This window comes from Sipha flava, unplaced genomic scaffold (assembly GCF_003268045.1).
Source record: "Sipha flava isolate LNK unplaced genomic scaffold, YSA_version1 307_pilon_pilon, whole genome shotgun sequence".
NCBI lineage: Eukaryota > Metazoa > Arthropoda > Insecta > Hemiptera > Aphididae > Sipha > Sipha flava.
Window position 1 is genome coordinate 103,606 of NW_020272984.1, and position 22,222 is coordinate 125,827.

Below are 22,222 nucleotides of genomic sequence, written 5' to 3' on the forward strand. Positions count from 1 at the left end.
GAAAACATAATTACGATAACATAATACCGGTACACCACGTGTTATCATATAGCCTACGCGCCTAACGCATGTAGGCCTACGTAGGTATATATGAACATTATGTATTACGTACGCGGACAATACGTCTCGGATCGTTGTAATATCGTTTCGCTTCTATCGATCGCATTAACATGATATATTACCGACTTCGACGCGGGATTTCAAAGCGGTTTATTTTTTTTAATTTTTTTAATTCCTGTTTCGTACACATAAACGCGCCGGCCCACTCTGCGCGGACCGTAATTTTTAATACATCACCGGTCGGCAGGCCTATTTTTTATAACGTTACGCGATCATTAACGCTCACGCCGTGTATCACGTATGATTCCATCGAAAAATGCCAAGGATTCAACGCACGCATAAAAAACACTCGTGTTACGCAAACGGCGAAACATAAAACTTGGAATATCCGTCCAAGGACTGTCCCCGCGCACTCGTACGCGTATTTAAATATTCCTCCGGAGCTTGTGCGTCTACAGGCGCAAGATATACGCCTATAAATATCGTTCACAGTGTGTACCGCTGATTTTGACCTCCAAACCGCGATACAGATTGCTCGCGTAAAGAACCGTGAAATAATATCGTAATAACATGCACGTGCGTGCCAAGTAACGCGATACTCGCTCGCGTTTTATCTGCGCGACGGAACAAACGTTTCATGTTTTTTTTTTTTTTTTTTTTTTTAATTTTTTAGCTACGCAATCGATCGTTTCCATTTACGAGACACATTTTGCGTGGTCGACTTTTGGCGGACGGGGTGGATTAATGTACGATTATAAATAATAATGATTATGATAAAAATCATAAGCCGCGTGGCGTACGTATAAATCGACTGTAGGTACTACTACTATGCGTTTGTGCGAATGGCAACGAGCGAAAACCAGATGAAAGAATTGAAATAAAAGTAAAAAAATTAACATGTTGGTGGCGACTGCTACGGCGGTGCACATTTTTACGTGTGCAACAATAATAATAATGCAATCGGAGGTGTTATTATGTGCACGATTACGTTGTGAATGACGATGCACTTACGTGGGGCGGCGCCGACGGCTGTGTAAATATACATATTTTTATGCCCTTCCGTTATTATTGTAACGTAATATTAATTTTTTTATCTTTTATTTATTTATTATTTTTTTTTTTACGACTTCTTGATGGATAAATATGATTTGCGGCGACTCCCGAACACGGCATTATGCTAATGCCGTTGTGCGTATCTGCGTCAAAAATCTAAATCCCGTACACACCACATGTATGTACGCGACGTGCGACATATCCTTCGCGCGGGCTCGTACGCACACGCACGTGGATTCGGTCCGTCAACCGAATACGAATTGTTTACAAAATTGTTTTATACCGCGCGCGGAAACGAAACGAAACCGTTCTCGCGTTTCGTCGTCCGTAGGCGATGGGGATGGGGTCGGAGGGAAGAAAAATATTCAAATGTAAACGGTTTACGTGCGGGATAACGACCTAAGACCGTCGTCGAGTAAACAACGCAATCTTTCGAAAACCGTCGAAACGATTACGTTCGTGAACAACACGCTGTACACGGTACAGGTGCCCACAAACGCAATCGTACAACACCGATATTCGTTCTCTAACCCGTACGTGCGCGCGGTAACGGATCCTGCCGATCGCATAACGCGTGTGGGCGGTATACGCCTATGAGGTGAAACGGTATTGCGCTCGTCGAGTCGACTACCGGGACTCTTTACCGACGGATCCGTCAAAAGTTCGGTGAAACAATGGTGTACGCCTCCAGACATCAGCCCGACGGCAAGGCGTTGTTGCTGCGAACGTCGGAATAAGAATCGGACGCGCTTTTGTTTTGCGCACTCCTTTCTGATCAGCCAACACCGTCCGCATATACGGAATACGAGACACGCGTTACAATTGAACACATTGCTCGTGGGACGTCCCGTGTGCGTCAACACGCGCAGCCCTCGGACCGCCGTGCGACGTCGAAGAAATTCTCACCGGACAACGAATCCCGACGGCCGTCGTGTTCATCTCGAAATCCGATTCAATCAATCAACCCCCCCCACCCCGGATCGATCGAAATGGTTATCATACACACAAACAAAACGTTCATTGGTAAACCGGATCATAAATGTTAACAGATCTGCGTGTAAAACGTCTGCAAATACCATGGCTAATTACCAGGGGCGTATTTAAACTTACTTCTAGGGGGGGACTCACATTTTTTCTATAATTCAGGCTCAAAATTTTCGAGTAAGATTTTTTGGTAATGTTTGAATCAGGTGAATTCTTAATATTTGTGGGGTTTTTTTTTTTTAATCTAACGCCGGATCCGCTTGGTATCGATTTTTGTATAGTTCTTTTTTAACACCTGTTTTGAAAGTTATGCTTATTTGATTTTTCACTAAGTGCGGACCCAACAAAAAGTCCAATCCAGCAATGTTCTCAGCCACGCGTAATTTCATTTCATTATAAAACGAACCACATTAAAAAAATTTGAAAAGTGTATCCCACATGTGATCGTTTCCTTAAATACGGATTCAGGGGGAGGCAATCGCCCTTCGCCCTTCCCCTAAAATACGCCCTTGCTAATTACGTCTTAATGCAAAAAAAAAAAGAACAAAAAAACAAACAGCCCCGGACGACCGCAGGGGCAACGTACGAAATCGATGTTACCCGTTGGTGTACGCGTGTGGACACGATGAGCGCACGAACAGTAATGGACTTACGTTCTACGATCGAGCGGATAAACCATGTACACACTGCACATCGTTTGTCGTTCATTATGTGTGAACGGTTTACACGCACACATCGGATGAACGCACACGCATGTCGTAAAATAATAATTTGAACCGTAACCCTTTCCGCGACCTAAAGTCCGTCCAGGGCGTAGATCGTTTTCGTGCAAACGTTATAATTAATGCGCACCGTACACCGATCGCATAAATTATCACGGACCGATAATTTATGCGTGTCGTCCGCGGCACACAGGTGTCATAACAACGATTCGAACACGCATAAATCATCATTGGCTGCGGTGCGCGCCAACGTATATTATTCCGATTGCAATTTCTCTCCGTTTCTCTCGACGTACATGCGCGAACGACTAGTGCTCCGCATGGTCCAGTCCAGTGCGGTCCTAACATACAAAACTTATTGAATCGTCGGTAACGTCCGGTTCAATCATTTTTAGGAGTAGTTCGGCCCAGTCCTCAGATCAAACGCATTATTTTCAGTCCGGTCCCAATCGTATTACTTAAAATCTAAACACAGATATTGTTATGGAAACAAATTAAAGAAAAAAAACCTATAACTTTAGGTATATATATATTTATAAAGTCGGGTAGTCCAGTCCAGTGTAATACTAAACGCATTATATGGTTCGGTCTGAGCTAATACAGACCGAACCTTACGAACCAGTCGATAAACGGTCCAAAATGTTTTAAGATCGGACCGACAGTCCGGTCTACGGTCTACTTTATTAAATGTTATTTAATTACTGGTCCGGTCCGGTCTAAAAATAATATGAAACCGTCGGTTCGGTCCAGTTTTGGTCTTCGACCAACGTTTGAGTGTGGTCCGGTCCGACTTCGGTCCCCTGATCGGTAGTCCGGTCTGATACTTAAAATCGTTAAAACCGTTGACCGTGCAGAGTACCACACGAGGACCAGTGTTTTTCGTTTCGCAAAATGTTCGGGTGCACACGCGTATGTCGCACACGTGTTGTTCAACGCGTAAAACGTACTTATACCGTAATGTTACAGGTGTACTATGACGGTTTTCGTCTCCAACCGTATAAATTACACAGGTACGCCCGTCGGAACTGTTTACACCGCGTATTTCGAAAACCCGACGGCGGAGTTCACACGACGGAATTTTCACGCGTTCAATTCCGAGAGAGGGCATCGGTTGACAAAGAATTTCTATTGTTTTTTTTTTTTTCTTTTTATTATTCTTCTTCTTCGCTTATACATATACATGCGTATATACACGAGCGTGTGCGTATTAATTTTGAGTGATGTATTGTTAAAAGACGCACAGAATTTCAATAGGTCGAAACAAACCGTTTTCGAAAAACGGTCGTGTGTCAACTGTTCGTTTGTTGTAGACTGTTGTAGTGTTCATAAAAACATTGCGTTTTCATTTAATTACGTTCGAGTGGAGCGCCACGCGTTATATTGTATGCAAAATAAGATTAATAATAATAATAATAATAATAATAGCATTGTAATTTATGCAAGAAATGTAATTATCGGAGAGCGCGCGTAATGTGTTGAAAGTTTCAACAACCTACAACAAATCGGGTACATTCCATCACGGGTGGACAACCTGAAATCACTTCTACTCGTAATATTATATTATTCTTAACTTTTATTTTATTTTATTTTTTTTTCTCGGTACTCCTTCGATCAAGGTCACATGGTAATTCATAAGTATTTAATGCTTCCAAATTAATTAACATTCGCGCGCGATTACGCGTGCCGACAAACGTATCACAGAGAATAAATAAATAATACTTTATTACGGGTTCATAGCGAAACGTACAATGTAATATGTTTTGAAGATTCCCGTTCAATTCTATTAAATCATATTTTTAATACATCGCTCGTCGGCTATCATTAAGTCCACGTGTACCTATGTACGTACACCTGTACGCGAAACGTTCACACTTAAACGGTTTAATAAACAATATTACGCGCGTATAATATTTATTAATATTACATTGTACAGTGCACAATAAAACACTATTTCGTACAGACTTTATTAGGTATATATTATAAAAACGTATAACATACAAATCAATCGACCGCAACGCGTCTACCTCACGCGTATATAATATAATCTACGATGTACGTACCTACTAATAATGGTTAATGAATTCGATTTAACGAGTTTGCCCCCGAGGTCTTTGGTAACGACTAGACACAATTTCGCTCTCATAAAAAAAAAAAAAAAAAAAAACATAAAAAAATGATTCTTAATTGCAATATTCCGTTCATCTTACACACACACACAATTCTATATTATTTATTAAACCGTACCTGATATGAGTTGTATAGTATTATTTTCGTTTTTTAATTATGTTTTGTGTTAATCATTTACCTACTGATTCATACATTCTATACATGTTGAGATGAAACTGTAAGAAAGTGATTAATCCAAAACTTAACTACAAAACTCGAAACGCCGAATGATATTTTCCAAATAAAATCACGAAAACAATATTATATATTATCTATATATGTGGAGTTCATTAAGTGTACCGTCTCGACGTCATCGACGATAGTCACGATGACTATTTTGATAAATATTAAACTTTTACAAAATACTTTCTTCGATTCCCCGCGGACGTTCCGGTGGTATAATAACGCCGTCGACAGAGATCGAGGAAGAACTTTCTTCCTGTTTTTGGTCACGGACACCAGTTACAGTATACAGTTCTCCACAAATTCCTTCTTCGTTGTTGTTGCGCTAGCTATAGTTTGTGTTCATAATTGTTGAACATAATGTATACGGTTATTGTTACGACGTTGTTTTCGACCGGGATGTACCTATAAGGATTTAAACAATGCTAATGTTTATTACGACCAGGTAAAAAAGCTATAATCGGATATACGTATACATATAATCGGAGACGTGTAATGAGGGACATGGAATCGAACCGGTTCGAGGAGCTCGGGACGAGATATGGTTCGGTTTTAGAATTCGGACGTAAAAATACTGTACACGTCCGAACATTCCGTGTGGAGATTTTACTCGAACCGTTTTCAGTTTACAAGAGTCGAACGCAATAATGTACACGTTCCATACGCGTGACACTGCGGCGTTGCGTGAAAAAACGACAGACGTACGATGCGACGCGAGACGAGCCACAAGATAAGCCGAGAACGGTGTAATATTTCAACGTAATAATCTCCAGGCGACGCCGCGACCGTTATCGCGCGCGGTAGATCGTCCGTCGGTCTCCGCGTCCGTCATTTACGTTTTTCATTAACGCCGTTTCGGCTCGCACACGTTTCAACGGTCTCACGTGGACGTCTGCAGGACCCGAACGAACACCTTTTCGGCCGCACGGACAGCTCCGGGGTACCGTAGCAACCGAGTATTGCGTTCGGGGCGAACCTTCAAAATGCGGCCTAAGTGTTTTGATTTATAAAAAAAAAAACCCCGCGAAAAACTGAATATTTTACAATCAGTTTCAGTTGACGTACGTTATACTAAGCGCGTGGTTATTAAACAGCTGATTGGACGTTACGTATCCATTATTGAAATATTCAGAGAATACGATTAATAAATAGAAATCGTAACAAGACTTTACGTTTTATAACAGTTTGAAAATGATGAAAAGGACATAAGTTCTATTATGTGGGGCACAATCGTGTTGTGTTTTTTTGCGTTTTTGTCATGTTAAAAGATTGAAAGATGCGCGGTCGTGTAACAGTATCGTGCACGACGAAGTTGTTCTTTGCATTTTATAGTTATGGATAAGTAAGCTGAATCCATCCGTGTATCTCCGTACCGTTGTCTTGCCGCGTTCACTGCTCAATGAAATATTCGAATGGACAACGCGTAACTGCACCGATTATCAGTAGCCGTGCATGCGACATACCTGACCATATTGTTGTTGCGATTTCACCATTAGGTATTTACCAATTATAAGTTCCCGTGGTCACGCTTATTGGTAAACGACCGAATGAAGACACGACGAAAGCGGTGATTATTCCACGTGAAACGGTTCTAAAACCCGTTCGCAATTGTTAACGATGATTTAGCTGTACAGTATTCGCAATCACAACTAAATTCGATTTCAATAGAATAAAAAATGCTTTTTATTTTTTTGAAAACTCGATTTACACATTTATATGATAATGAGTTGCTTCTTCTCACACGTTTTCATTTTGTTTATATTTAATACTTCTTTTGGCGAAAAAAATATACTTGTGCAATTGTTTGCATAGATTGTAATTATTATTTTATAAAAACTAAAATTACGAGTGTCTACATGTATGTGAATGTAAGTCTCTATCGATCGATACGCAGAAATAACGTCTCAGAGTAAAAACATTATTTTCTTTCCCATTTTACACAGACTTAGGTTAAAAATATTGTTTTTTATCGTTCTCGTGCAATTAGAATTGTGTAAATTAAATTATATTAAAAAATTAGGCTGTGTACGAGTTAATTCCCCTGGGTCATTATATATTTTTTTCAATATTTATTCAAATAGTTAGCCTATTAGCGTAATCCAAGAAACACCACGATGAGGTTGGTTGATAAGTTTCTCAAAAATGTTGTTCTTTATAGTTTTTTCATATTTTGAAAATCATTCAATTTTAACACATTGTTTTTAAAAATTGGTATTTGGTAATGAGATTAACAGTATACCGTGCATCACTTATCTCAAAAAAATTTGTTTTTCTCGATTTTTCTTAGATTTTCTATTCTCATTGCTCCTGCATTTTATATAGGTGGACTTGGTGAACATGAGCGCGCGTTGTGGATGACGGTCGAAGTCTTTACACTCGTGCAGTCTATTGATAAACAATAATATGGAATCAACTTGTACTTATCTAATAATGACCCGGAAATGAACTAATACATAAAGTATGTGTCGGGAATCAACTCACCGTGAAAAATTAAAAGATTATATTTATATTTAAAAAATTATAAGACTGGTAAAAACTGGAATGATACTTTTTTTAGTAATATCGAGACGAGTTAATTAGCCATTTTCATATGTATTGTGTTGTCATCCAAAAAACCAAGGATGAAGTTCGTGTATAGTCCGAAAGTCACGTGTTCCAAATTCTAAAGTGCGCGTACGGATACAGCGTCTAACGGAAATAACTGTTGCCATTTATTTTCTGAAAACTGCTTTCCAAGACAGGTCTGACGCTGTGCGTTTAAATTTTGTAGCAAATTCACTGCCACAAAAGCACTAACCAATGACCATTTCCATTAGCGAAGTATGGTCATGTGGTGAGGAAAATGAATTATACCGAGAAACATTAAATTATCCAATTATATAAGAAAAAATAACTAAAAATTATATAGATGTAATATATAATAATTGCACTTAGGACATTGAATGTAAACAGTCATAATGGTAAATTAATAATTATTGTAGTAAACCGCGTGATAAAACGATCATAAATTTTGATGAAGTTAAAATATTATACAAAATTGTTAAGTTAGAATAACGGTTAGGATGATTGTAACGACGATACTTATTTCTTTTTTTCACGGTGCATATCGTATTTATATCGGAATATTATGTAAACTAAATACATTTGTTTTTTAGATCTCCTTTTTTTTTTTTTTTATTATAATTGACGCTCAAATGTTCTTTTCTTGGAGCAACGAAATCAAAAGAGAGTTATTATAAATAGCTATTTGGGTGAGTCGTGCTGCAACTGCGTACGTTGAAAACTGAAGTACACGCGATCTGAACTAAATAATTTTAGTAGGTGTTCATTGCAGAGCAAAAGTGGTAAATTTTACGATTTTATGTTTAAACACGTCGTTGAAATTTAACAGAAATTGTAGTTAAAACAATATTTATTTGCGGCATTATGAAGCAATAAAAAATCTAAAAAAAAAAAAAAAATGATTTACATTACGGCAAGACGGTGACGATCAGATCCGGTACAGGAAAGTACCGAACGCGACGTCAGACGCTGAGACCGGAAGTCGCGTCTTGGCGCACCTCGAATATTCTGCAAATCGATTCGTTTTCGCACTACCGATAAGATTACTATTGTAATCTGTGGTTTTTTAGTAAGACCTACGCACAAGTCTTATCTCGTACGTATATGTATATTTTGTTTTACGAACACATATCGTCCGATCCGTCCGTTAGGTCTGCGCGTTCGTACAACTGTGATATCGTACGCGTTATCTGTTACTGTATTATGTATTATCGTTCTCGTACGACATCCGAAGGAGGAAAGAAAGAAAAAAAACCCTCGTCGTAAACAGTCGCTGTACGGACGCGCGTTCGGCGCTGTGGACGGTATGCTAATAACTAAACAGTGCCCATACGGTATGTATACACGTGCGTGCGCATCACACCGACAACGGCAATTATTATTTTGTTATAACTCACGTGCGTGTTTATTTTACCCGCGCGTTTATTTCGACATTTCCATTGTGTAGAGTACTACGACTTGTACGCTTTATGTACATCGTCTATGCGTACAGTAACGGTTTCACGGCGCACACGATTATTCTGTAGATCCGGCCGCGTGCCGACCGCAGGTACAACAGGGTTGCGCGCAAACAGTGCTGCCGGTCGCAGCGATCTGCATCGGTACGAGCGAAATGATTTCGAGAAAAAAATTCGTTTTCATTCGATAAAGTTGTAAACGAGCCTGTAACAATGTACCAAATTTGTCCGATTACACGCTCACGGCAAACATACGGTGGAATATACGTTCATGATATACATTTTTTTCCGTTATTTAACGTTTTCATGTGTAATACAGGGGTTCTGGTACGTAATACGATTGTTTACTGGCGAAAATAGTCACATTTATACACATTTTTGAGAGTTGGCCAGGAGCATGAAAAATAGTCCTCTTTCGATGGACCTTGAATTTAAATTTTAGAACTGTTAGAAGACGGAGGACCGAAATAGTTGTCATAACTCTCTAACGCAACAAATGTGTTAGGTTGAGTCAGATTATACTAATAAGTAACTGAAAATATATAAAATTTAAAAAATAATTACGTATTTAAATATTATATTTTGAACACTTAATTTTTAGTGATTTTTATGGGAATATTATGTGTAATGTGTAGGAATTAAATATTTTCGGGGTCTTCACTGAAAACCAACATTTAAAATTGAAACTACGTCATTCGAGTTTTAAATATTCCGACACGTAAATCTTATTTACTAACTAAGGGCGAACCTATAATTAAATAAATCAATTCAATCAATTTTTATTTTTTCATTCAGTATAATAACTTTTATTGCGCTTGCCATATAGTTTTATGAGAGATACTTTTCAAAAGTATTTTAGTTAAATTACAAATTAATAAAAGTTTTGATTCTGGTAGACATTATTTTTGTAAAAATTTACAATTTTGTTAAATCATTTTGTTTTGTACTTAAAAAAAAAACACCTAATTAGTAATAAAGACGAGAGACTACTTTAGGAATGAGATTTTAAAGGTAAGCATTTTAATTTTTTTTACTTCTATAAAGAAAAATAAAGATTGTAAAAAAATTAAATTTCAATCTCTGTGATTTATGTTAGAACTCTTAAATACAGATTAAATCACCTCTACCGATAACTCTGAGTTTATCCGCGTACACACAAACACAAACACGCCGACACATAAATGTATATATATATTTATTACTGATATATAACATTAACTGCACAGAACGTGTGCACATCCTGCGTTCCTACGTGTTGTAATTATTGAACTCGCAGCAATACATTTATTCATACACGCGCATAATCATCGCACGATTACCATTAAATATATTGGATTTGTGAAGCAGCTCTTTGGGTTTTTGACGCGAAAACCTATCGTCTTTTACCGTGCGTTACGCAATATTTATAAATTACATTCAAACGTTTCATCGGTTCTCGTCCTGATACAACACTCCAGCATAATAACCTAACGGCGTTTGTTCCGGACAGACGAGAGCGGGGTAAGGATAACGAATTGAAGTCCAAACAGAAACGTTATTACTTTACGCCGTAATCATTGGTGGATATTATCGCGATGACTTTATTCCCAACGCAACAACGTTCAACTAGGTCGCCAGTGTTATGAGTTTGATTTTTTACAATGAAACATGTAACATTATCGAACGTCGGTTTTTTTACATCCGTGCAACAACAAATGTCTCCGAAATTACTGATCTATAAATTACGACATTGGACACGATTATTTTTTTAACAGATTGGTACGATTTCATAATAATTCCTATCACTCTGTTTCGCAAATACTTTTAACCAGGGGTAGACTGTGGATATTGTTCAAATATATTTAATTTTATTGAACATAGTATTTATATCGTTTTTTCGGTTGAATATTTGACTACGAATAAACTAAATTATGTAATATGTGGTTCATTTTTTTAGATTCTCAATTTTGTTTCAATATTTATTTATTTTATTTTCTGTGGTTCTTGACCTGTAACATACTGCTGAATTTTTGAAGTATTAATGTTTTCTTATTTATTAAATGCTTGAATTAATTTCCAAATCGATAGATGTTTAGACGAATTAGACGTTTGTCGAAAAAATGTTCTATGACTTTCTTCCTTTCAAAATTATTTTCTATATTAAAAACATTAGAATACATCAAAATCCGTCGACAGAATAAAACTTTCGTTTTCAGATAATTTTAGCTCGAACAATTTACGCATAGATCCATCATTACTACATAGTACACAAAAATCATAGTACGTGTTTATAGGTGTACATTTTATTCGTAATAAACTTGATATCTAGATATCGTTGAATCTATCAAAGACAAAATTATCTACACACTGAATCCATCCTTACAAATAAAATACTCATTGTAAGTAACTCACTCCGCGCTCTAACTTCTCTACTATCAACAAGTCCAACAAATGAAATATCTCACGGATACTCAAGTTACGGTCAACTCAAATAATTCCATCGAGTTTCTACGAGTAGCTTCGTATACCACTATTACCGGTATTAAAGAAGCCAACTAATAAAAAAAAAACTAAATGTTGATAAATAATGAGTGCATAAGCGTAATACTACTACTGTGATCAGTACTATATTTTTGGTGGTTATCGTGTACGTGGTGACTCTCGTCCAACACTTAACTAAAAACTTTTAAAAACTTATACTTTGAGCATAAAAAATACTAATAGCACGTAAAAAATAACAAATTTATGTATCACTTAAGACTTATGTGGTAGAATTTGAACGCATAACTTTATGTGTTTGTTTATGACCTATGTAACACATAAATATAACTGAGCAAGAGAAAATTGTTAAAAGAAATTATGTGTCACATAAAACATTGTTATGTGACACATAAAATGACTATGCATATGTTTTTAAAAAAATGTTTTGCATCTTAAAATATGTCGCGAGCCGTAAACAGGCCAAACCTGTTGTAGAATAAAATTAGACTAGCACAAAAAGCTTTCCCGCATACGATACTGTTTTCAATGGGTCGCTATAGAAATTTCCTGTATGGGTCAATGTAAAAACACTTGAGTCATTTGAATTTCCTCTATCTGATTGGATAAGACTTTTTTTTGTTCGGCAGACGACAATGAATAACATGATATATAAAAAAATGACAGTCATAAACTTTAACGCTTGTTTTTAACACTTGGAAATACGAGATATGATAAGTACATTTTAGAACACGATTGAAAAAATTTTGTGTTACGTAAAATAAATTAAAAAATTCTTCTCTGAAATAAGTAAAGAGAATCTTAAACGAAATAAATTGTTGTTATCCGGAAATCAATCACATTTGACAGAAAAATTAATTAATAGTTAACATATAAGTATAAATATCCACAAATTATCTGTTCACTTGCGCACAATAAAAATTGATTAACAAACTCGTTATTAAATATCGAGTTTGCTTATCAATGTTTGCTTCTAAATGGTTGAAATTTTCAACCATTTAGGGTTTTATTTTCAATACCTGCATCAGACGTTGTTTGAGCCAATCATTTGATCACACTATATTAATGTGTTAATATTTTCGATCGATTAACGTGTTTTTCGTAAGAATTTTAGGAATTACGTAGAAATTACGTGTAATATGAATAACTCGTAGTACAACCCGTCGATATAATATTGATAAATGTCTAGTGTACAAGTACACTTTTTTTTTTCGAACCATTAAACTCGATTGCTCCCCGCGGGCCGACGGTTTACACAATATCCTGCGATTGTGTTGCTGTTTTCTATAATCGATTCGTCCTAACCTGGCTCGTATCTAACTGGAGGAAATATAAATATGTAGCTTCCCCCCCGGGAGAAAATCATTGACCGAAAAATTGGATCAAATTTTAATCGCTCCGCCGCCAGTGTGTACTACGTTTTATACACGTTTATTAGATTTTAGAAAAACCGAAAACACGGTGTTCCGCGCGAATTTCATCATTGATGCGTATTGAGAAGGTATATCCGCAATGTTCCGCGAGGTAATTTGATGTTCCTGCCGGATATAAACCGCGATTGTCGTCATCGATTGTTCAGCCGTGCCATTGTTGAAAAATCGAAACTACGTCTTCGGGTTCCCAGACTTCGATAATATTATTGTTATTATTCTTAAGCACGTTCCTTGACTGCACGTCAAAGACAACGGCAGGCGTTTTTTTTTTTTTGTTTCATTTTTTTTTCTCTTCGTCGCGTTTGATTTAACTAACAAGCACAACACTGGGATACGCAGGATTTTTCAATAAAAGTGTAGAGGATTTGAAATTAAATAACTGTCACAAGATTAAGTTTGAAAATTAAAGAAGGTGCTTTCTTAGTTCTTACATATATTAAGCATAAAATATATAAAAAAATAGATAAATAATTATGAAAATAATGTCAATAATTAGACTTTTATTTTGACCATTCCAACAATTATAGTCGCTTAGGTAAAAGATTTTTAAAAATTGTTTTAGAACTTTATATTCGGTAAGTTCACTTTGTTTGTTGATATTTGCTAATCCATTAAAACGTTTAACCGTTAAGGTTTGATCTTCAGTACATTTTTAAACGTTACAATGTTGAAAATATTCTCTCCGATGTAACCGAAAAAAGAACTCAACAATATTTTAATCAGTTAATGTGCTGACATCCATAGTCATGGGCCGTAGCTAAGATTTCAATCAAGGGGGGGGGGGGCAAAAACATAAAACGATTAGTGTTAAACTCGTAATTCAAATAATCTACAGATAGACCATTGGATAACGCATAAAACGTCAAAACAATTACACGTGTAGATAACACTCGGTTCCACTAAACTATTTTTAGACTCGTTTAATTTTTGATTTTAGTGTAAAACTTACACGTTCGGTATAAACAAATATTATTCAGTTTGAAACGAAGGGGTGAGCAAGTCCCCCCTCTGCCCAATCCTCGCTACGACCATGTCCATAGCATACCATGGCGGCGCGCGGCGGTCAAATCTCTCCGATCGCGTTACGCCTTCGGAAGTGTGTACCATCGTTAAGTACCGCCGAACGTAACATAACAATTATAATAACAGTAGTAGTCAGTGGCGTATTTGTGGGGAGGCCGAAGGGGCCCGGACCCTCCTCCTCCTCCTCACCGAAATGAAAAACGTGATTATCAATAGCGTTAGTAAATTACAGTAGTAAAAATCGCGTTTTTTTCGGCTGGTCGCGTTCGCGTAGCTCACCGGATGATACGTTACACTGCTCTCTGGCGCTTTTGCCCGCCACGTCAGCGAACTCGCGCGTGGAGCGGTCTATCGCGAGTTGGCGGCTTTCGCTTTGACCGCGGCCGGCACGAAATGCGCTGCCGGAATCGCATCGGTGATCGTAAAAGTGCGTTCCGTCCCGGCTATCCGCGTGCACATTTCGACGATCGGGTTCGTTGGACGCGTAAGCCGTATACAACCAACATTGTTGGCCGGTCAACGAAACCGTCGGGGGAAACTTCCCCGGTCAAACCGTATTCGGAGGGCGGTGGTCAAGCGCACGAAACGTGTCAGTGGCAACGTTTTGGCGGTACGATAGCCGGGATTATAATGTGTCGTTCAACTGAAAACGTCACGGAAGCAATGGTGAACAAATACTTTTACAATATAGTAAACCGTAGGAAAGGACGACAACGCGAGACCGTTGGATCGACGCGATTAAATTAAGCAGCAGGTGTACCGTGTGGATCGAATTACATTTCAATCGCAAGAACTCGAACTCGACTGGGATCAACGGTTCGATTTTCTTCGTACGATTCTAGTGGAAACAAACATAGTTCAGTGTCATAGTTCTCTGAAATAGTCTAATCGGAAATATTGATTTCATAAATCGTTCGTAAAAACGTGCTCGGGTTGTAAAAGCGTCCGTCGCGTATCGAAACGCACGAATAAGATAAAGCGCAAAAAAGTTGACTCCCATCGTTTTCCGTTTGAAACCAACCAAGCGCGCAGCGTCATATGTCCATAATAATATTATATTAATTCGCCTACGAAAATTTAAATGGAATTTTCATCATCAACATCGTAGCGCAGTCATATTTCAAACAATCCCGTACAATGAAAACACCGGTGATCCGTAAAACGACCTATAAGCGAACCGGCCGAAAGATCGATAAACTCGGAAACCTTTATTGAGCTGTAGAGTTATATTTCGTTTATTGTTACGCGTTCCTCGTTTGGATATTTCTTCCGCTGACCATTGTAATAGTTGTGTACGCGCACAAATATGATGTTTCGGATAAAGCTAAATCACACTATATGTTTCGCCGTAAACAAATGTCACCGACTTCGCGCCTTTTTTGCAAAAAACTTAATTTCAAACAATAGTGATTCTTCAGTGCTGCATAGTATTACACCTTATGGATAAGTTCTCGAAAAATAAAAATATATTTGTATCATAATTTTTATAATCACTAAACTGTGCTTATATTCTTTAAAAGAATTTCTTTTTCTCGATTATGAATACAATTGTACATCGTTTATAAACATAATAAATATATATATATTTACATATGTTATAAAGTAAATTAGAGATAAAATGAAAACACTGCAACGTTTAGGAAAACACCGAAAAAATTATGTTTACAACGAATTTTCAAAGATCTAAAACGTAAAACTGCGATATCATGGTTATTATGATACATATTATATTTGATTTAAAAATATTATGTAAAAATAAATGATTTTCAAAAAAAAAGTATATATATATATATATATATATCATATTTATTATGATAAATAAAGACATGTGAAATTTGCATTTTAATTAAAAAAAAAAAAAAAAAAATGAAATAGGTAATAATATTGTTTTTCTAAACGTCACACTTGGACTGGACCCAATAAAATATAGTCAATATAACATTAATCATGAATAAATTAAACATCATACCATATTATATTGACGTGCGTGTATGTATACATAATAATATTATTAATACGTAGCAGCACTCCATTACAATATAATAAATGTATTTAATACATAAAGTCTGAGAAATGTTCAAGTATAAATTATCGTATGACATTTGAGCAACTAAAGTGGTTTTACCTATATAAAATTATTCGATAAACGAATGCATATTATTAATTTTTAATCATAACTAATAACTGTTCTTAAAATAATAAAAGGTAGGTAAGTAATTAAAAGTTATACAATTTGTAATATCAATTAATAGTAAATTAATAACTATTGGAATATACATAATATCACATTATTAGTATAAATATAAATATTTAAATTATATATGAATTCTGAATTAATATGCAATATACACGGGTAATATTAAATGAATACGCGGATATACACGGACTTTAATATATTTTTTAACTGCGTTCCCGGGCTCCTTGTACCCGTGTATTTTCATACCCGTTCACAACCACGACCTCTACTGTAAACTGTACGCAAGCATATTACAAGGCATTTTCACATCGGATTACCTTAAGTTTTTGAATATCACAATGAAATGCACTCGTATTATCCGCCAATCGAATGATTGGGATTCTCGTATAAGCATACGAGTAATAGAAGAATTTATAATAATGAAGTTTTAGGAAGCAGTGTAATCCAATACCAGATATTTGCCAGAGTAAAAATAGTGCCTTTTTTTAGGGATGTTTTTGTGTTCAACGTTTTAAAATCAACCTCTACTTTTTAGGTACTTTTTTATAATCACATACATCCGCCTCATTCTAACTAAAAATTAGATGGTCAACAGTTATAAAAATCATGTCGGAAAGAGTTAATACGTTGTTTTATTGAACACGATCAACGCTGCTCGTGATTTCGCAGGTCACACCGCGCAGCCCTATCGAAAATGCTGTTTACACGTCGATGGCATTAGAAGCCCAACTCTATTGATTCATAAAATGTGATTACATTTTGTTATTGTTTTTAACAGTTTTTTAGATGCTTGTTAGCCTTTATGTATATTAAATACTTGTACTGAATACTACTCACTAGATATTGGTACTTACGGAATAAATAATAATCGAACCGAAATCAAATAACTAATTTGTGATTATTACAATCATCCGATTCGAGTGTAACGCAAAATAAAATGAATGAAATTAATCGTCCAAACCAGTATAAAAGTAGTCATTAATAATGGCGTATATATGGAGGGTGCCTAGTGGGCTATACACTAGTAGGCTACATAGCCCCGAAATATTTTAAAAAATTTAAAAATTATTTTAAACGTTTGTTATAATTTAATGGTGCTTTATGCTTATTTAGAATTTGTGACCAACGTAAAATCGTTTTGGGACATCCTGTAAATGAAATGTAGATAAGTACCTACAGTGTCTTGATAGTAATTCTTAGATAGCAGTGATAATTTAACTCTGTTCATAGTAGCCCCTCCCAAAAATATTTTCTGTATACGCCGCTGGTCATCAACATGATATGATATGTTATAAATAGTTCTAAATTTACAAATTTTGAAGTACCAGTGACACGAAAATTAAAGCCAAAGATCAAATTTAATTTAGAGTCGATTTGTCTATATAGCCTATACAAGGTTCAGAGTTAATTAAAATAAAAAATGGTCGAACCTATAGAAGATTCAAACGTGTACGTTTCTGACGAGTGATTTTTGATTTTTGAATTTTCGTGTTCATTGAATACATTTATTTCTGAAAAAAAAAATTAATATTTCATTTTCAGTTCATGCCACATTCATTTCCTGTAATAAAACATATTTTCGCGCATATTTTCTGTACGAAACACTTTCGGTGCTTCACATCTGCCGGGCGTCCAGCGACGCTTCAGTTTTTTTCTTTTCATTTCCTAGATTTTAGCCATTTAAATAAGACGAATAATCAAACGTATTATTACTCTACAACAAATTGATTTTATGATTGCAATCAAATCGAATTGTACGAGAAACACCCACAACAGAACTTAGTACGTAGCGCGTGCCCACGCGTTATTCTGCGCGGTATGTGTACGCTGTATGCACATCGCGTACCTACGTACATTTTTACACGCGGTACGCACGTATAAGATTTGCGGATAAAACAACACAATACGATTCGGTAAAGTGGCCGTGTATAAAATACATACGAAAAGAAAAAATAAGTCGAATCGAATGATTTGATCAGAGATAATTCGTAGTAAGTAACGTTTTTTGAATAATAACCACGTATGTACATAACAAAATCCAGTGTTTTACCCCGCGTGTAGCCGGTAGTAATGCTGTAAACCACAGTTTACGATTTTAGAGGGAAGGGAGAGAATGATGGTAGAGCCCGAGGGATTGTATTTTAAATCAATATTATTATTTTTTCAAACATTTTTCAGTTAACCCGAAGAAACAACGATGTCCTTTTGAAATGTTTAATCCTTGCACCATACAATGGCGTACATACAGGGGGGATTCCGAGTTCAACCCCCCCCACAGGGCCAAAAAAAAAAAGAAAATTGTTTTATTATTGATGACGTGTAATATATTCGTAGTTTCATTATTACGCTTTGAACTTACAATATACAACTATACAAATATGATAATTAAATAATTATATTGATAGGTGATTGAAAAGTTTTGTTAACTATGCTGTTTTTATTTTCCTTATTTTTATGCTATTAATTTACTGTAATCTAAAAGTAAACTGTAAATTGGTAAAAAAGTTGCATAAAATAATATCTGTTTATAGCAGTTATTTATCTTACTTATCTGTACAACGAAAAAAAAAAATAATGATTATTTTTGTTAACCCCCCCCCCCCAAGAGCAAGATCAAATGTACACCACTGGCACCATATATTGTAAAATAATTTAAATAAAAAAAAACAGTAAACACTCACATTTATGTCAGGCGAAAACAATTACTGATGGCTGATTGATTAGTCGTAATGCGATAATAATTTTTTTTTTTTATAAACGTTCTAGGAACACTCAAAAATTTAAAGTATCACAAATATTATAAGTTAATCTAAATTCTACACCTAAATTTACCTACGTAATATGTCATAAATAATATTGTAATTTTAAATCGAACACCAAACACATCTAATATATAATATCAAATAGCTGATAATACTCGTAATATTTGCTGTTGAAGCCTTAATTTTCAAATAAAAAAAAAAAAAAAATAAACAATCAAATTAAGTAATTGTATAGCGATAATCTGACTAAGTCCATATTACTCATATTCATTTCATATACCTATAAACTGTAATATTTAAAATTGAGCTGAGGTGGAAGTATCTCGTGTGAAAACAGCCCACAAATATCGAACAAATTTTTTTTTTGCATATTATTTTTTTGGTATCATTGTTTATAATAAAAATGAAATATTGCCTAAGAACCTAGAAAACAAAAATACATATATATTAATTTATTTAGTTATAAAACCACTTCTACAATATAATACATTAAGCGGTTTTTACTTTTTTATTTGGATTTTATGGCTAACGAAGTTGGCACGGGTCGCGAAAAATATTCGATAAGAAAATTGGGTGGCGGCTCGAAAAAGGTTAAAGACCACTGGACTAGACTGAATGATGTGCGATCAGTGTTGACAAACAATCGTAGTAATATTAATAATTATTATTACTGTTGTTGATTGAGGACTTGCTCTGGCGCGAGTGATCGTTAAAAGTGGTATTACGATACTGGGCGGTCGGAAATTTCTCGACATTCGTTTCGTTGTCAATGCGTGTAATGCACTATTTCCCAACGTTCGTATCCAACAATCGTTTGACCAACACGGTGGGTAATATTTTTTCCAATCTATTAGATCACGAACATTTCATAAATTTTAAACAGACCCGCACAAACCACAGCATACGCGAACGAATACGAATACGCGTCCATCGCAACCAACGGTGCACGGTCGTGTTGAAATATACTCGTGTAACGTTCTAAAACGGAGTTCAACCGAATATACAATGCACAACATAATACTCGGAAAACAGTCCTAGATACGGACATTTAACTTTAAACGCGTTTGTAGAAATGTGTACGATTTTTTTTTTTTATTATTTCTTTTTTAGTAAAACATTATTTTAATGTTAATACACAACATCGTAACGGCTAAAACCATATACATTTTTTGACGCGAACTTTTTGATTCCTCTGTTATTATATCCATTTTATCGTCGATCCAACTTTTGTACTTTTTGATGTACTGGATATTGATTACGGTATCAGCCGATTTACACAAAGCATCTGGGCCTTTTTTAAAAATCCCATGACTGGTCATGCCGTATAGGATCCCATTGCAAATCACCGGACCGCCACTCGCCACGTATGGACATGAGCATATATCCTTGTCCAATTGTAGACATAACGTTTCAGTTTCAAGACTATTAACGTCTCTATAGATTAAAAAAAAAAAACTATTAGTAAATCATAATCATAATTAATAATTACTCGAAGTTATCAGTACATCCCACAAGCTTTTAGACCGGATTTCAGAACAACTGTATTCATCTGTCCCTTATTCTTATTAGTGCTCGTTGGACATCGACTAAAACCAATAATCGAACACGTCAACCCTTTTTCACCTAAATCGCTTATATCACCATATATCTTTGCAAACTCTTTGACATTCAGGGATAAGTCTTTCAACTAAATAAAAATAATGAAATACAGTATTTTACTCACGTATGTTATACATAAACCAACGAAAACGATACATATTTTAATTATATTGAGTGTTCAAGGATGGAACAAAATATAAACACAATACATTAAAATTAGTTTTTTTAGTTTACATATATATATGTACCGATAAAAAAAAAAAATGCAAGTTGCAGATATTTTTCATTGCTGTTATGTAATTCGTGTTATTTGTATTAATTTGAAAGCAATCATTGAATTTCAATGATTGTTTTTTTTTAATAGTACGAACAAAAGGATGAATGAGTTAAGGAAACAAATAGCAAACAATAATTATTTGAAATAATAAGTGAAAAAATAAATATATTTATTCATCTTTTGAGGCACTAATTAAATAGATTAAATATTTATAATCGTAAATTGTAAAGTATTTTGCTGTGTATTATATTATTATTGCAATATCTATTTCTTTAACATTCGATTGATTGACGATTAATCGTGACACCTACGTATACAATTTACTGATCAATATTTTAATTTCATCATATAAAATACTTAACACTTTACTTTAGACTAGCAAATGTCTGTGAATGAAATAGCAAACATTATGTTAAATATGATGTGAATAATGAAGGCGACATACTGATTTTGTCGCGGAAACAAAATATTATTTTTTAAATGTGGTTACTGTTTGTTTTCGAATTTCGTTTTCACTGGTTTCACTTTATTAATTGGAAACAAGTATGTATATTTACTTTCAGTATACACAAATCATTTTTGTAGGGTACGTACAGTTCGTGTTGGAAAACTTTTTCAACCTGCACACCCGGACCTGTTAAATCTCCATGATATATCTGTTTACATCATAATTATAGTGTATTATGTAACATATGCGACAAATAGTTTGTATTATTTTTTGAACCATGTGGTTTACCGTAAAATTAGATGCTTGAAGTCCAGTAGTACAGTGAGCAACGGTCAGCACGAACCATTCCGTTAGCAGGGTGCCTGTACAAAGCGTTGCATTTCCTTCAACATACACTTTAAAAATAACTACGTACGGAAATTTTTTGAATGTTAATATTTCTGCATTATTTGTGCAGGTTTTTGCTTCATCTTCATCAGTTCCAAACCAGGAAGATTCGATCAACGTGACGCAAACCGAAATCAATACAATCTTCAACGCTTGCATGATGTCTGTTATAATTAAGTAGACACGGATATTTTATTTAAAAACTGTCATTCGAAATCAACATTAGCAATCGATCAAGTTTGCACGTGCTTGTTACTATAGAGACTCGTGGTCATACCATTATTATACCTATATCGTTAAGTGTAATATGATCCGTAACATAACCTTCGACAGAGACCATGTGACCTCCTTTGACTAATGAAAAAATAAAATATGGACAGCAATATTCTACACTTGTCCGTGAATTTTTTTCGTGTAGAAGGTTTGTTTTT

General features: G+C 35.3%; 1 protein-coding gene across 1 annotated transcript in view; it reads right to left on the reverse strand.

The window, feature by feature from the left end:
- LOC112686371 (mast cell protease 4-like) overlaps positions 1-21,950 on the reverse strand; it is a 48,935-nt gene extending 26,985 nt beyond the window's left edge. Inside the window, exons 1-4 of the mRNA XM_025558604.1 lie at positions 21,693-21,950; positions 21,514-21,612; positions 20,586-20,767; positions 20,261-20,514 (exon numbers count right to left, since the gene is read on the reverse strand). Coding sequence (XP_025414389.1) covers positions 20,261-20,514; positions 20,586-20,767; positions 21,514-21,612; positions 21,693-21,950 — 793 coding nt within the window. The remainder of the gene's footprint in view (positions 1-20,260; positions 20,515-20,585; positions 20,768-21,513; positions 21,613-21,692) is intronic.
- Positions 21,951-22,222: the final 272 nt, after the last annotated feature.